General features: G+C 39.0%; 1 protein-coding gene across 10 annotated transcripts in view; it reads left to right on the top strand.

The window, feature by feature from the left end:
- CDC14A (cell division cycle 14A) overlaps positions 1-17,896 on the top strand; it is a 182,880-nt gene that overhangs the window by 92,457 nt on the left and 72,527 nt on the right. For all 10 annotated transcript variants that reach the window (XM_041747779.1, XM_041747781.1, XM_041747782.1 and 7 more), the window contains one exon: positions 11,792-11,879. In XM_041747779.1, the coding sequence (XP_041603713.1) occupies positions 11,792-11,879 (88 nt within the window). The remainder of the gene's footprint in view (positions 1-11,791; positions 11,880-17,896) is intronic.

The raw sequence follows: 17,896 nt of genomic DNA, 5'->3' as shown, positions 1-17,896 counted from the left end.
CGAGAGAGAGGCAGAAGCATAGGCAGAGGGAGAAGCAGGCTCCCTCTAGCAAGCCCCATATGGGATTCGATTCTGGGACCTTGGGATCATGACCTGAGCCAAAGGCAGATGCTTAACCACTGAGCCATGCAGGTGCCCCCTGTATTCTTTTCTTCAAGTGGGCTTCCAAATCAGATAAGCTTCACACTCCATGTGTATTAGCATGGAGAAAATTATATGTCAAAATGCTAATGCCATTTCCATTAAAGGAGATGGCGTGGGGACTCAGGAAGAGGAAGGAACAAATACCACAATAACTAGAAAAAAAACTATTTGACATTTTACTCATTCCTTCCTATTTTTTTTGAAAACTTTAATGTTTGTGTTGAGAGGTAGTTGGAAAAGCTGTTGCAAAACCTGAAACAGACAGTACAGTATCGTTCTTGCAAACCAGCCAGCCAACCAGCCAAACAAAAAAGTCTGTTAAGAATGTGGTCATACTGTCACCTGAATAAACAACAACAACAATAATAATAACAACACAGATAATAATGGGAGGCAAGGGGCAGTTGGTGAACATTTTAAAAGTTTTCTGTCAAATTACTTCCTTTCTGGGAGTGACACACACACACACACACACACACACACACACATACACACACACACAATCATAAAGCCCAGGAAAAGAAAATCACAAAGGACGCTTTTTAAGGAGTGAGCATGTCATAAATGCTGCTCAATGAATATATGAAGGAACTCTCCTCCCGACACTCTGTGGACCTGATCCTTTCTTGCCATAATTTCTCTCACTTTTCATTTTCTCACCTGCTTTAGTGAGTTTGGACATTGGGTGATCTCTTAGGATAGCTAGATACACATATTTAGTGTGTTCCAACAAAGTAGGCATTCCAATGAAGACGTGGTTTTCCTAGTAAGATTTTATCATTGATAGCAAATTAGGAGAATGTAAGTCTTAGATTAGTGGGGGATATTCAGGATGAAGCTTTTCAAAGGCACTTCTTTTTTTTTTTTTTTAAAGATTTTATTTATTTACTCATGAGAGACACAGAAAGAGGGGCACAGACACAGGCAGAGGGAGAAGCAGGCTCCATGCAGGGAGCCCGATGTGGGACTCCATCCCGGGTCTCCAGGATCACGCCCTGGGGGCGCTAAACCACTGAGCCACCCGGGCTGCCCCTCAAAGGCACTTCTTGAGTGAACTACATTTAATACATAATTTGATCAAGAAAAAGCCTAAATTAATGAGATCACATCTCTGTGTGAGATTGAAGGGCAATTTTATGATAAGAATGCCACTTATAAATGTTGTTAGTGACAAGGCCAGCAGAACATGGAAAATACTCATTTTACAAAATCTTCAGATAAACTTTCGCTCATTCTGAAAAAGGTTATACCTATTTTCCTTCTGTAATTCATGGGTCTAGAGCATTGCTGTCCATAGAAATATATATAATGAGAATTATATATATTTTAAACATTCTAGTAGCCACATTTAGAAAAAGTAAAAAGAAATGATGAGATTAATTTTAATATATTTTACCTAATCCAGTATACCCAAACTATCATTTCATCATGTAATCAGTACAAAAATTATTGGGGATCCCTGGGTGGCTCAGCGGTTTGGTGCCTGCCATTGGCCCAGGGCGTGATCCTGGAGTCCCGGGATTGAGTCCTGAGTCGGGCTCCTGGCATGGAGCCTGCTTCTCCCTCCTCCTGTGTCTCTGCCTCTCTATGTCTACCATAAATAAAAAATAAATAAATATTTAAAAAAATACAAAAATTATTATTGAAGTATTTTACATTCCTATTTTTGAACTAAGTCTTCAAATCTCAGCATGTAGTTTGCTCTATGGCACATCTCAGTTTGGACTAGTCACTTTTTTTTAAGTAGGCTTCATATCCAGCATGGAGCCCAGTGTGGGGCTTGAACTCTTGATGCTGAAATGAAGACTTGACTTGAAATCAGAGTTAGATGCTTTAACCGACTGAGCTCCCAGGAGCTCCTGGACTGGTCACATTTCAAGTGCTCCATAGATGCATGTAGGTAGAGGGCAGATTCTGCAGGGACAGGCTTGGCATGAACTGTTGAGGTCCCTTGGAATGATGTGAAGCCTGAGATTAGCAGAACAGGTTATGCTGCCTTGCTTCAGGTGATCTAATTATTCACATAAGAGTTAAGCCCTGTCAGATTTAAAAGGCTTGGGATAAGGTATCTCAGGCTCTTGCTTTATTTCCATGTGACTTCCAAAATGGCCCATTAATTATTGCTGAACAAAAGTATCTTCCTGATCTCTCAGGTCCTTTACCAAGCTGTTGAACTGTGCATTCTTCACTTTTGCACTGATCAAACAGGTATAATCCTGGCAGCTATGCCATGAAGATCCCAGAAAGTAACTGTAAGAAAGTGGTCCCAAAACTTCTCCTAAGAATCAGTATCCAAATGTTCATACTTTTCCAACAGGTTTCTTAAGGTATTTTCAAAGAACAGCCACTCCTTTGAAACGTAACCATTCATGGTTTCACTTGAAAAATGAAAATAGACCTTTTCCCCTCGGGAACAGCAGTGAAGATGAAAGAGCTTGAGTATTCAAATTATGTTCCTGTGGGTATGTGAGGAGCTGTACCCTCACATACCTCTGTATGGTTACTGCTCACGTAGGATAGTATTCTGCTTGTGAGACCCTGAAGGAGCACCCATACATAGAGTCTGCCTTCAGTCAGCCTTTTAAAAATTCTTCTTTGGGGAACCATCCTTACTAAATAGGGCCCACCTAAAATTGATGGTGGTGCTTTTAGGCATTATCTTAAGTCATTATTCATCAAAGAGAACTTGAAGTTGTGTCTTTTGTTTGTCATTTGGTTGTCTCCAAGGGGCTTTCTACTGTTTACCAGAAGGCTTGCCATTTTTGATGATGTCTCTGTGTTGGCCATACACAGATAAACTCTCAGAGCAGCATCATGTCCCTGGGAGAGGGAAGGAGAAGAGAAGGGCAAAGAAACAAACCCTGGGGAAGCTTGTGGAGATGCCTCATTGGTGTGGCTTGCGTTTATTACCCCATCCAGAATTTGGCCTATGCAATTGCTAGGAGTTTCCTTAAATACTTCTTTTGGGATTAAATGGAGCTTAAAGTTTACATAAAGCGTACTTCAAAAACTAAGAAATTAATTTGTCTTCATTCTTTGAGTTATTTTATATCTTCCACTATCTTTTTTTCCCTCCCATAAATCATTCCTTTTTTGAGGAAAAAAAACAACAACGTGCTTTTGGTGGGTGAAGTAACATGGTCAGTGTGAGGATATTTCCCAGAATTACTGACGGTGACCCTTTGCTTTTACATGCTGCCAAACCAGGGCCACTTTACTAGAGGTTACTTGATGGGCGTGGTTAGAGTTGCACCTGGCTCCTGCAGGCCTGGTGACAGACTGACTGGTTATTGCCCACTTGAGTGTGGAGTCACTGCATAGGGCCTCCTTTTGCTTCTCTCATCAAGGCACATGTGAAAAAGGATAATATTTGCTCAGTACCCTGTGATTATAGCTCATAGCTGTTGACAACTGGCCTGGGCACTCTGGCTGCCCTGGTCCCTGCCAAGGCAACTCCATTCTGTTTCACTGATTTTGGGAAGCTTTGTTCAACAGAAATAATGGTGTACAGATAAACCCTGATTCTGTGAGGGTCAAGAAGCTGCATTACACTCTTTATGGCCTTGAGCTGATAACTTTTCAGTTCGTTTATTGAACAGATGTTTATTTAAGTACCTCCTGTTTTCTCAGTATATTTGCTAGGTCAGGTACTTTTTTTTTTTCCCTCAAGAGGCTGCCTGCAATTTCCTCTCTTCATGTGTGGGGTTAGAGCCTTTATTCTTATCATCTGCTACCATAGAATCCTTATATTCTTGCGGAAGTTATCATGTCCAACCTTTGTCACAAACCCCATCTTCAAGCTTATCAGATTAATTGTTTACACAGAATTTTGCCTTCATCCGTGGCAGGCTGAATGTGGAAAATTTTGCTCCTGAGATGTTCTAGCATTGTGTAAGTCATTATTATTACTATCTTCACTTACAGGGTGTTCATTTGGGAAAAGAGCACTGCTGTCGTCGTAGAAGGCGATTGCACATGATCTTAGCCACATTACAGTGTAGCTAGCCCATGTGGGAACTGTTTGCAAGAAAGTGTTGCTCAATTTTGGATGTCTTGACTCTTAGGCCTTTTCCATATTCCTATCAGAGTGTGTGTTTTAGAAATTGAGTCTGATTATACCAGTCTTCTGCATTAAGTCCTTCATGGGCTCCACACTGACTAAAAGTATGGAGGAAATACGGACTCCTTACTGTGGCACAAAAGGCCCTCTTGACATGGGTTTTCCTTCCTCTCCACTCTTGTCTCTTCCTCTTCCCTCTCAGACCCAAATCCATGTAGCTTCCTGGACGGCAGTGCTTCTTGATCTTTTTGTGCCTTGCAACACACTCTTGTTCCCCCTCTTCCTGTGATCTCTTCTTTCCTGCCAATCACACATGTACGTCAGTATGTCTGACTAAGTCATTCTCAGCTCCGTGGGAGCTCTTCTCACGTGGTGCTGCATGGTACTCTGTACACATCCCTGCACTCTGGCTGCTCGAGGTCAGGAACCGTGCCTTGTTCATCTTTGTATGAGTAAGTAACCCAGCAGGATAGTATACTCATAGTGGGCACTCATTACATATTGGTCAGATGAAAGAATAAATAAATGATTGAATACTAAAATCAGGGATGTAGCACCTTGGAAAGTGACCAGGACTTATTAATTAAGAATTCTGATTTTGTAGTAACACTCCAGGGGCAAAATGTATTGACTGTGGTAGTCAACATCTTTAAATGATGTTTCTTTCTTTCATTACCAACCAATCTATGTTTCAGAAGTGAGTTTTTAAAAAGGATTTTATTTATTTATTTGAGAGAGAGAGTGAGCACAAGTGGGGTGGAGAGGCAAAGGGAAAGGGAGAAGCTGACTCTGTGCTGAGCAGAGAGCCTGATGCATGGCTTGATCCTAGGACCCCAGGAGCATGACCTGAGCCAAAAGCAGATGCTTAACTGACTGAGCCACTCTGGCGCTCTGTGAGTTTTTTTTTTTAAACCAGTTATGTCCAACACAAATTGCGAGGTGTCTTCTTCAACCAGGCTGTCCATGTAACCTCAATTTAGCTTAATATATATGAGCAGAGATAGTGTCCAGGTTGACTATCTCATCCTTCATTGCAGATAATAAGTAAATTGTCACCTGACTAGGTAGTGTGCATTCCTGAGGGTTCCCATATGTATGTACCTTGAGAATGAATAGTGTTTGTTAGGTCTCCTACTGCTCAATATGCCACCTTAGGTCAACAGCAGGAGTTATTGCTATTGAACACCCAAGGTATGATGTTTCAGGGCTTTGCTTTGGATTACAGTTTGTATACCAAACTAGAATGTAAGTAATCTGGGTGCTGCTTGCTTGCTCTGCCCTCTTGTTCATGGATTATGGAACTAGAAAAATGTGAATTCTTGCTGTAAGACTAGAGTCAAGCAAGCTCCAGAATGCAGGTAGGTGAGCACACCCTTACCACCTGGAGGAACTATGGAGGTATGCCTCCCACAGGGATTTGACTACTCAAAGAACTAACTATTAGAAGCATTTCCCTGGAGCTCTCCTATAGTCCTGAGTATACCACTTAAAAGCTACAAGTTTAAGGAAGCAAAATTCCTTCCTGGACACTGACTAATAAGGTGGAATGACCCAGCATTGCCATATCTGCTAATCCACTATACCCTTTGCTTAAATCTATAAAATTTTTTTTAAAGATTTTTATTTATTCATGATAGACAGAGAAAGAGAGAGAGAGAGAGAGAGAGAGAGAGAGAGGGGCAGAGACACAGGCAGAGGGAGAAGCAGGCTCCATGCCGGGATCCTGACATGGGACTTGATCCCGGGACTCCAGGATCGTGCCCTGGGCCAAAGGCAGGTGTCAAACCGCTGAGCCACCCAGGGATCCCCTATAAAATGTTTTGAGGTCTACCTTGTCCTAAGAAATTTCCCATGGTTTTTTCTTCCTCTTTAGTTTGCTTTTTGTGTTCTCTTTTACCTTGAAGCTTTTTTTTTTTTTTTAAGATTTTATTTATTCATGAAAGACACACAAAGAGAGAGAGGCAGAGTCACAGGCAGAGGGAGAAGCAGGCTCCCTGTGGGGAGACTGATGTGGGACTCGATCTCAGGACCCTGGGATCACGACCTGAGCAAAAGGCAGACACTCAACCTCTGAGCCACTCAGATACCCTACCTCCAAGCTTCTTAAGAGAGCAGTCTAGACTCTGTTACAGTCAGTTGGTTCTGGGCTGGCCTTTACCTCTGTAAGTTTTATGAAACTCTCTGTGCTTACAGAAGAGCCAGCAAACCACATGGTTGTGTTTGACCCTCTTCTTACTTGATTTGTTCTGTGGCCACTCTAGTTCTGGATGCTTGCTTTCTTTCCCTAATTCCTAAGGTTCTATCTCATGCTTTTCTCTTCCTTGCTCTCTGGCCTTCTTTCTCAGTCTCCTTTGCGAGCATTTTCTCTCTTTTGTGCACCTGAAGCCCGCTCTTCTCTAGGGCTCTGGTTTGTGGCCACTCTCCATGAGTGAGGGCATCTGCTTCCAAGTTTCAACAATTATATATGTGTTTGTGGTCTCAAATTGTCATATCTTGAGCAGTGGCACCTGCAAATGTCCTGGGTCCCTGGAGTTGCATTAGCAGAGGCTACGCTGCTCTGAGCAGCTGGAGCAGTCTCCTAAGTGTTTTCTACCACCCAAATATCCCCACCCCAGCTGGAGCTAGCAGAGGCAGACCAATCATCCACATGGGGACCTCCTTTCTCCCTCCACCACACTTGCTCTCAAAAGCAAATCTGAATTAATAATCTAGAGTTTGATTATTTAAAGCCAGATGGCATGACATTTTAATTTAAGCCAAGTAACTCAAATATTTACTCTGCTTTAAATACACAAAGTGCCAATCACTGCAGCATATTTGCATTTATATAATACAACTATACCATCAACACTATTTTATTGTTTTAGAAATGAGGGAAATAAAGGGAAGCTACTTTTTATTTTATTTTTATTTTTATTTTTATTTTTATTTTTTATTTTTTTAAATTTATTTATGATAGTCACAGAGAGAGAGAGGCAGAGACACAGGCTGAGGAAGAAGCAGGCTCCATGCACCGGGAGCCTGATGTGGGATTCGATCCCGGGCCTCCAGGATCACGCCCTGGGCCAAAGGCAGGCGCCAAACCGTTGCGCCACCCAGGGATCCCGGGAAGCTACTTTTTAATGAATAAAAAGATTTTGTGATTCATTTTGATTTCTCAAATAGTTAAACCTCTTATATACTTCTATTGTAGTTCTTTTCTTTTCTTTTCTTTTCTTTTCTTTTCTTTTCTTTTCTTTTCTTTTTTAAAGATTTTATTTATTTACTCGAGAGACACACAGAGAGAGAGAGGCAGAAACACAGGCAGAGGGAGAAGCAGGCTCTATGCAGGGAGCCTGATGTGGGACTTGATCCCCCGTCTCCGGGATCAGGCCCTGGACTGAAGGTGGCGCTAAACCGCTGAGCCACCGGGGCTGCCCTATTATAGCTCTTTTCAAAGTGTAATGCAACTTTTTTTTTTTCTTTAAATGGATATCTTAGTTTGGACTGCTGTAACAATACCAGAGACTGTGTGGCTTAAACAACAAACATTTATTTCTCATAGTTCTGGACACTGAGAAATCCAAGGTCAAGGAACCAGCAGGTCTGGTCATTGGTAGCCCTGTTCCATAGCCATAGCCATATACTTCCCTTGTCTTCACATTGTAGAAGGGCCAGGAGCTCTCTGGGGGTCTTTTTTTAAGGATACTATCCCTTTATGAGGGTTCCATCCTTATGACCTTCCTCCAAATATGACCTCCAAATATGATCATACTGGGGATTAGGTTTTGACCTATGAATTTTGAGAGGACACAAATTCTGTCTATAGCAATGGGTATAAAATGGAGCTAATAGGACCCACCTCATAGGGTTGCCATAAGCATGAAATGAGTTGCATGTAACAGAGTAGTGCCTCGCATAGAGTCAGTGTTCTATATGTATTTGCATCTATTATTATTACTGTTAGTCATCACTCCAACTTGCTTTCATATTCCTTAAGAGCACAGAGAAAATATTTTTAATTATTTTTTGTGTGACAGCTAAGTTATAGTCCTTGATTTATAGTAAAGGCTCAGCAAATGTTTTAAGGAATGTCGAATTGTATTTAAACACTGTCTGTATTGTCTTAGAAAACGTATCTCTTGATAAAGGGAATCAATCCTGTAATTGTTAACCTCAAGGTCTGTCTTTTCTGTGTTACTGTCTGTTTATTACAATGGTAAAAAGCCAAATGTTTTTCAGTATTGGGACTGAAAAACCATTACAGTCCCATTACATCACAGGCATTTGTGACCATTTGTGACCATTACAACACAAGCATACTTCATTGGCATAGATGTTTCTCTTAGAAGTTGTAAAAATTTGTTTTCAAGTCAGATTGTGTTTACTTTTTTTTTTTTCAGTTTTAATACTGTTATTTACTTTGTAAGCAACTTTGATTTCTTTAGCTATTTCAAAGAAATCTGGTGAATCTTTTGTAGACTAAAGAATTCTTTTTTAAAAAAATATTGTATTTAAATTCAATTTGCCAACATGTAGTATAACATCCAGTGCTCATCCCTTCCCGTGCCCTCCTTAGTGCCCATCACTCAGTTCCCTAATCCCCCTAATCTCCTCCCCTTCCGCAGCCCTTTGTTTGTTTCCCAGAGTTAGGAGTCTCTCTAGACTGAAGAATTCTATAGTAAAGTGAGTATTAACACTTAAATATATTCGTTTCAGGAATTCAAAAAAGTTTTAAAGATTTTTAAAGCTTATTTATCTGAGAGAGTGACAGAGATAGGGAAAGGAAACACAAATGGTGGAGAGGGAGAAGCAGACTCCCTGCTGAGTGAGAGCCTGACACTGGGCTTGATCCCAGGACTCTGGGACCATGACCTGAGCTGAAGGCAGATGCTTAACCAGCTGAGCCACCTAGGCACCCAAGGAATTCAGGTTTTATTTTTTTTTCTTATAGTGAAGAACATGTACAGTTTTCCTACGTAGCACTTGATAGGCAGTACAGTAGGCTTTGGAATGTAAGAGGTAAAACCATCTTCTTGCCTCATGTTTGCTGAGACATTTGTTTGTAAAGTGTGGTAGGGTTGGGGAGTACCTTTGGTTTCTGTCCTATCTAGATTTCTGTGAAGTGTGTTTGTGTATTTAATTAGAAAACCAATTTGTATCATCTTAAATATTTTATTATTGATAAATATTGATGTTTGTTTAATTCACTGTGAAAGAAGGCACACATTAATTTGGGATACTTAACTGAAGTAAGCTTATGTTATATTAGTTGAAAGCTATAGCTTTCTTACTAATTTTTTTCAGGTTTAGATTTAAGACCCAAATCTCATTGTTTACTCCATCAAGCTTATCTAAGCTACTGAATATAGTCCAGTGTGATCTGCTGTTTATCTTTTTGTGTAGACAGATTTGCAAACATATTCTTTTTGGTTTTGTGAGTAAATGTATCTTAGTGAATCCACTGCCTTTCTCCATATGATTGATTATAAAAGGTTACTATTTAACCAAATGGATGTCTGTAATCCAAATAAACAGACATAGTACGATAAATTTATCTAGGCTTACTTAGTGGTCAAGGATACAGAAAGAGTGAACATAGAAACCTACTTTCTTTTATTGTTCAGAAAGAATTGCCTTTAGCCTTTTGCTGATTAGAGGATACCTTTATTTTTGAATTTTTAAATGATGTTTTAAGCTTATTAATTACTTAAGAGGGACATTGGACCATTAGAGACTGCTTTCTTTCAACAAGAAAAAGCTTAAGTGTCACAAAGAGTTATATATTAGATTCTTTAATCAGATTGTTATGAATAGTTATGCCTGAGATATAATTTGGCATGTGTAATCATAACATTCAGTAGCTCTAAGATTTTATTTCTGACACTATGGGGCTATTATATTTATTATAGTTAGATTAATGCAATTCAGGCATTTATAATGTGTCATGTAAGGTTTCACTTATAACTTATTATAAGTGGAAAGAAACATCTCATTTTAAACATAGAAATTGTACAGCTAAGTTTTGATTTTCATGAAAATTAGAAATGATAATTGTAGTATAAGTAATTAAAGGCTCTAATTTCCTTGATGGCGTTACTCCAATTAATTTAACAACTACTTTAGTGCTCTTAACAGTAGGATGCAGACTGTATTTGATACATATTCCTACCTTTGGGGTCTGTGCCATGTAGTGGTGGAGAAGAAAGCCTTTTTATTTTTTTTATTTTTATTTTTATTTTTATTTTTTTTAAAGATTTTATTTATTTATTCATGATAGTCACACACACAGAGAGAGAGAGAGGCAGAGACACAGGCAGAGAGAGAAGCAGGCTCCATGCACCGGGAGCCCGACGTGGGATTCGATCCCGGGTCTCCAGGATCGCGCCCCGGGCCAAAGGCAGGCGCCAAACCGCAGCGCCACCCAGGGATCCCTAGAAAGCCTTTTTAATGGATATTCTTGATCCAGTAGAGAACTGCCTTTCTTTCCAGCTTGAGGAGGTATCTGTACAGTGCTAGAGAGCCTTGAGGGTAGAAATAGAGTCTAGAAGCTGGGCCTCATGGTAGGGTAGGGGTGGGTTGTGAGTGGGCTAAAGAATGCTTATGTGAAGAAGTGACATATATTTTATGATGCATTGCACAGATGTGTCCCAACTCTCTGCAAATCTTGGGTACCTTCAGCCCTACCCCAGTGTTCCATGGATTTAGAGGCACATAAGGAAGAGAAGCAAGGAAGAGGATAATGGAGCAGTAGGAGGATGCTAGGCCCCTTCCCTGGTCTTCAGAGGTTTTCTGAGGATCCTTTAGGGACTGTAGACCAGAGGCTGACAACTGGTGTGTTTTATTTGGTTTCATTTTATTTAAAAACTTAAAGTAGTCAACATCAAATATAGAGAGATTTATGTGAAAACCCATTCAGAAGGTCAGCCACATTCAGTTATCCTTTCCTGCAGGGTGACTTTAACCAGAGCTGAAGAGTCACCTGCCTGTGTTTATGTCTCTCTCCTGACTAGTTAGCTGTTTGGGTTTGCAACCCCTCTGGGAGACTTTGGCTGACTCAAGTTTCTGGGGTACCTCGAGGGTTTGATGACTTTGTTCCTCACTCCTGCCTCCTTCATACCCAGGCTAAAATCAACACTGACAATAGTAGTAACCTATACAAACAGGAAAAAAAATGGAAGTGTGTTCATTAAGACCCTGACATTTATAGATTTTTTTCATTCTTTAAAATATGTTTACCATGTTCATGAAAAGTGCTTATATTTTCTTTTATCTTCTCTCCCTTTATTTATTGCAGAGACAAGTAATATTTGTTTTCATTTCATTGCATTGCAGAGTAGCCAGGAGACAAAATTATTTTAAGCAAAGTACCTCTACTTTAAATAAAGTTTTCTAAACTTTTCATAGATAATAAAACATTTTCTGAAACAGATTGAAATATCAGTTTGAGAATCAGATGCATGTTTTTATTTTAAGCTATATTACTTTGTCATCACATATATTCAGTAGTACTAACAGAGTGAAAAGCAGTATTATTTGTAAGGGTTTCCTAAATTGTATAAGAATTATAAAATATTTTTCTTCTCTTTTCTCACAAAATTCTACCAGCGAGTTGAAAATGGTGACTTCAACTGGATTGTTCCAGGAAAATTTTTAGCATTTAGTGGACCACATCCAAAAAGCAAAATTGAAAATGGTAGGTTTTTCTTTACTTTACCATCCAAAAATTTATTTCAGTTCATCTTCTTTAATTTCTTAATTTCCTCAGATAATCCTTTCTTTTGGTAATAGTCTCCAGAGAATATTTATTAATTAAAAAATTGAACAGTAGTAATTAGTGTGTTAAATATAGTTTAGTAGGTGAAGTTATAATCCTGTTTTAAAACTAGAAAAAATTTAAATTTTAAAATGCATAAATAGGCACTTTACCTGACCCAGTTATCAAAGAAAAACCTGAGAAGCAACTGGTCAACCTCATAAGCAGATTGTTGAATTCTGTCAGTGGTTCTGAGATTTATTTGGTGGCAAAGTGCTGTATCAGAGTATTCTTTGGGGAACATCATGTGGAACAATAACAATGATGATGGTGGTGACATAGTTACTACCTAAGCACTATAGTATCTCATTTAATATGCACCTCTATGAGATTTAGATACGGTTATCTCCATTTTGCAGAAGAAGAAACTGAGGCTTTTATGAGTAGAAAATTTACCCAGAGTAATAGGGGGAACTGGTACTCCATCCCAGACCTGAGCTCCTAAACATTGCTACCATACTGATCTATTTAGTTCCATTATGACTAGAATACCTTTCTAGCTGACAGTGATTAAATTACTCATTTGCAGTATGTGTATAGCCAGGGGCATACATACTCAGGAAGACAAAAAAAAAAAAAGTGCAAAACAAAAAAGCCTCTTGAATGAAACATAATCAGCTATGTGAGTTTTCACAGTACTATTTATTTTCTCTATTTATTTTCTCTATTTATTTATTTTCACCTGCCAACATTCCTAGAAGACAAGTAATGATAGGCACCAAGGCTTAAGTATAATTTATGGGAGCAGCACATAAAATTAAAAATTTTTACCTATGAATATAATAGTTTCTTTTTATTGCTCTTTATCTAGTCATAGAACTGGAACATCAGTCTTTTGAGGAAACATCTGAAACCCAAAGTTTAGGGTTATTCTCCTTTTATCACCATCATCATCCTAAGTATTAGTTTGAACATCTAGTTTCATTGTATATTGTTAATCATGCATTCAGATTTACTGATTTGTTTGAGCTTCCACAAATGTGTGTATCAGTTCATGCATATAGCATATGTTCCAGGGAACTCTGCTTCAAGCATGGTTTCCCTGTAATGGGTAATGCAAGTCTAGAGAGTTAAGCTACCAAATAGGAGTCCTCTGTACTGAAGCCAGAATTACATCTTCTCATTCATGAAATTGTTAATGAATCTCTTTTGCTCCAGACATTGATTAACCTCTCCCATGTTGGGTTGTCAGGAGTACCATGTTAAGTGCCCAAGGAAACTGCTTTCTGGCAGTTGGTCTTTCAAGACAGGATTGATTAAATTTACCTTTGGCCTTCTATGCAAAGTGATCTGACTCAGACCTAGGAAATCTCAGTGGGTGTGTAGTTTCAGTAGTGGCTTTGTTGGTGGGTGTTCATTTGATGAAGTTGAAAGAATTTTGCCATTTAGGGTTCCTGTGTTTTATGACATTTTCTTAAAGAGAAGATGAGAGGTGTAATTTAAAGAATCATTTAAAGTATTTTTAGAGAGGTAATACATGATTATATTAAAAATACAGATGAATTAATAAAAAGCACATAAAAATTACCTTTAATTCTACCCAAGTTTTCTAGGGTTAGTGGTTGGTGGTGGGATTATAGGGGGATTTAATTTTCTTTCCATCTGCTTCTTTGTATTTGTGTGCACACTTTTTTTTTTCTTTTCCAGTGAACACACACACACACACATACACACACATACAAACAAACCTTTCTTTTTTTAGAAGCATAGCATCATGATTACTATCTATTTTATTTTATTTTTTTAAAGATTTTTTATTTATTTATTCATAGAGATGCAGAGAGAGAGAAAGACAGAGACACAGGCAGAGGGAGAAACAGGCTCCATGCAGAGAGCCTGATGTGTGACTCGATCCAGGGTCTCCAGGATCACACCCTGGGCTGCAGGCAGTGCTAAACCACTGCGCCACCGGGGCTGCCCTATCTTTTTATTTTAAAAAGATTTATTTACTTCTTTATTTTAGAAAGAGAGTGAGAGAGGGCGAGCAAGGAGAGGGACAGAAGGAGAGGGAGGGAGAGAATCTCATGCAGACTCTCTGTTGAGCACAGATCCTGATGTGAGGCTTGCTCCCAGGTCCCTGAGATCATGACCTGACCTCAAATCAAGAGTTGACCGCTTAATTGACTGAGCCACCAGGCACCCCATGATTACTGTCTTATATCAGCTTTTTTCACCTAACATGTCACAGACTTCTTTCCATGGTAGTAAATGTAGGTTTTCATTATACTTTTCCGTGACTGCATTATATATTATTTTGTGATGTGCTATAATGCTGTTACTTTCTGAATGAGATCTACATGGTTTACAGTTTTTCATTTTTCATGGTTGGCAAATGTTCACATTTTTTTTGTAGTTCTCCTTTCTTCTCTAAATTCTTAAGTAGTAGAATCATTGGATAAAAGGCTCGAATATTTTGTGTGACAATTCTTTTTTTTTTAATTGAAGAACAGTTGCCTTTAATATTGTATTAGTTTTAGGTGTACAACATAGTGATTGGATATTTTTGTACATTAGAACATGGTCACCTCATTCAATCTAGTTACCATCTGTCATGTGTAGTTATTTCAATATTATTGACTTATTCCCTATACTGTATAATTACATATCAGTATCTTGTTTATTTTATAGTGGGAAGATTGTAACTTCTTAATTGTCAAAAATCTTTAAAAATTACAATATTGGGAAATAACTATAGCTAAATTTGCCTATATGCCAGGAATGGGGCTAATAAGCCTTTTGTGCACCTATCATTTCTTTAAGAATCAGAACCACTCTCTAGGGGAGGTGGTAGTTATTTTATGGAAGACAAGGTAAGAGGTTCAGAGGAATTACCTCACTTGCCCAGATTTACACGGCTAGAAAATGGCAGTAAATGGATTCAAACACAGGTCTCTCTGATTCCAAATTCTGTATTATTTTTCATCTTAATACAGAGGAAGTACATGTTCACTATAGAAAATTTAAGCAATATAGAGAAAAAGCCACTCTATAATTACATAATCTAGAAATAAACACTTAAGATTCTGCTCCAAATGCATCTTTTTTTTTTTTTGTCCCTATGCATCTATTGTGCCTTCTTACATTGAGGGAAAAAAAAATCTGAAAGGGCTACTTACCTAGTATTTGTTGGTTTTTATGATGTCTAGAACAATCTCACTTAAGGCTGTCATTAGTAAATATTGATCTTTTATTGGACTCCCTGTTTTAAGATCTGATAGTCACTAGAAGCTTCATCATATTTTTTGTAAAAGGGCTTTAACTTTGTACATCTTTTTTGAGCTTAAGAAGATAATTGTGTGATGGAATTAATAAACTTGATCCCATTACAGTGAAATCTAGGTGCTTTTTTTTTTTTAATTGAGAAACTTTTCTGAGGAGGCTGAAAATTGTGTTAGGGGTTTGTTAATAGAAAAGGTAGATTTTACAGAAATTAACACTCAAAAAGCTGTTGCAAGGATGTAGCAAAAGAAGTCATGAAATCTTAGGCAGAATGCATTTTAAGAGTCTTAGGTATGTGATATATCAACACCGAGCAAGTTGCTTGTTACAATTATCTTGGTTCACATTGTTTTGATGGTGGAGAAGAGGAGAACCCCACTTTTTTTTTGGTTAAATAAGTTTGAATTGATACATAAATAATAAAATAGTAGAATGAAACATATTTTGGATTTCCAGTTTTCCAAAAAATCCCGCAAACTCAGAGATGGCAATGCCCTTCTCTCTTTAAAAAAAAAAATAAGAAAGAAAGAGAGAAAGAAAACACCAAAAAGATGGCTGGAGATAAGGAATGGCAACAGTTTGAAGCCTGTTAAGAGAAGCTGGTGTGCTGAGCTTGGGCAGTGGAACCTGACTCCGCCCCTTAGTGGTCGTGTGAACTTCCTAGGGCTCCACAACTTCTCTGAGCATGAGTTTCTTTGTATGTCAACGGGGATGGGAGCTGGGGAAGTAGGATGTACAATGCAGGCATCTAGTGAAGATTAGAGATGCTATGAAGTGTCTTGCACAGTGTCAGGCACATAATAATAGGTGCTTCTTAGATAGCAGATAACCTGATAACATTTTTCTCATTAATGAGCCTAAATATATTTTCTTCCTTCCTACATTTACCTGCCCATTTTGAAGTTTTTACTTTTCTTTTTAGAAAGATTGTGTTTATTTATTTGAGAGAGAGAGAGAGAGAGCGAGCCAGCCAGCTGGAGCTAGCAGGAATGAGGCGGGAAGGGCAGAAGCGGACTCCCCACTGAGTAGGGATGCCAACTTGGGGCTCTCTACTAGGACACTGGGACGGTGAGCTGAGCTGAAGGCAGATGCTTAACCGAGGGAGCCACCCAGGCGCACCAAGTTTTTACTCTTAATAATGACTGGGTGACTAGTCATTTCACTGGTGTTTTTCAGTGTCCTAACATTATTTATTATTATTATTTTTTTCAGTGTCCTAACTTTAAATGAGGGGTTGGGAAGAGAGGAATTTTAAATCTCTGGGCTCTGAAATTTTGTCTCTGGTTAGGTCAGGTCTTGGGCTCCGCCCGGGATTACTGATGCTAGGGCGCATTCTAGTGGCCAAATGGAGGAAGGGGCTGATGAATGCTAAACTGTATGTTGCTAAAACCAGTCCCAAATGCATTGATAACATCCAGTTATTCAGAGGTCATAGGATATTGTTATTCTCGTTGGTTATAACTCACTTGAGACAGTTTTGAGGATTTTAAAGAATTCTCACTATCTCTTGGAAGTGTAGCCCATAATGTTCACATAATGTTCCTTTATTTGGAGACCTAACAGATGGAGTCAAGCTGGATCTTACTGAAATCCACCCCAGCACAGGCTCTGGAATCTGACTACCAGGGTTCACATGCTGCCTCCATCTCTCACTAGCTGTGTACGCCTGGGCTAGTTTACTTTTCTAGGCAGCAATAACTGGGTAATTGCAAGGTTTAACGAGATGATCCATATGAAGCATTTAGTTTAGTGCCTTGGCACATGGTAAGTGCTTAGTCAGTGTTAGCTAGGATCATTATTATTCTTGTTATTATTTCGGTGTCCTATTGTCATATTTGGATAACTTTCCAGTGTTGTTATTGGTTTTTAAAATCTAGATATACACATAGTTTCTCTTAATAGTTAAATTAGGTATATTATCTATAATGCCATTTACTCCTGATAAAAATTAATATATAAGAAGAAAGTTTCTTCCTCCTCCTCTTCTTGGTAGAGGGGGTGGGGGGGATAGATGCCACACCAACCATCAGCACATCTGAAAACAGGTGCCATCACAGAGGTGCCAGGTATGCTAGGAACCCAGGGTCAGAAGGTGCTCATCAGCCTGCCACACCAGGGGAAGACTTCCCATGTGTTTAGGAGTCTTCTCTTTCCCATTCTTACATGATAGAAAAACTCTGTTTCCTTATGCCAACCGATGTGGTTTGGAGCGGAGTCCATAAGCCACCAGTCAAGAAGGAATTCTTGAGACATTTTCAGTGCAAAAAGTGTTTTTATTATAGCATGAGGACAGGACCCCTGGGCAGAAAGATCTGGCCACCCCCTCTACCTCCCTCCCCACCCCCTGAGGAACGATTGATTGATTAGATACTTTGGAATTGGGAGAGATAAAGATAAAGGGAGTCTCTCTTTTTTTAAAATAAATTTATTTTTTATCGGTGTTCAATTTGCCAACATATAGAATAACACCCAGTGCTCATCCCGTCAAGTGCCCATCTCAGTGCCCGTCACCCAGTCACCCCCACCCCCTGCCTACCTCCCCTTCCGCCACCCCTCGTTCATTTCCCAGAGTTAGGAGTCTTTCATGTTCTTTCTCCCTTTCTGGTATTTCCCACTCATTTTTCCTCTAAAGGAAGTTTCCAAGAGGATTTTTTATATGCTAAAGACTTATAGGACGC

Source organism: Vulpes lagopus, chromosome 3 (assembly GCF_018345385.1).
Source record: "Vulpes lagopus strain Blue_001 chromosome 3, ASM1834538v1, whole genome shotgun sequence".
Lineage (NCBI taxonomy): Eukaryota > Metazoa > Chordata > Mammalia > Carnivora > Canidae > Vulpes > Vulpes lagopus.
The sequence above is the reverse complement of the archived record's forward strand: the minus strand, read 5'-3'. Positions and strand labels throughout refer to the sequence as shown.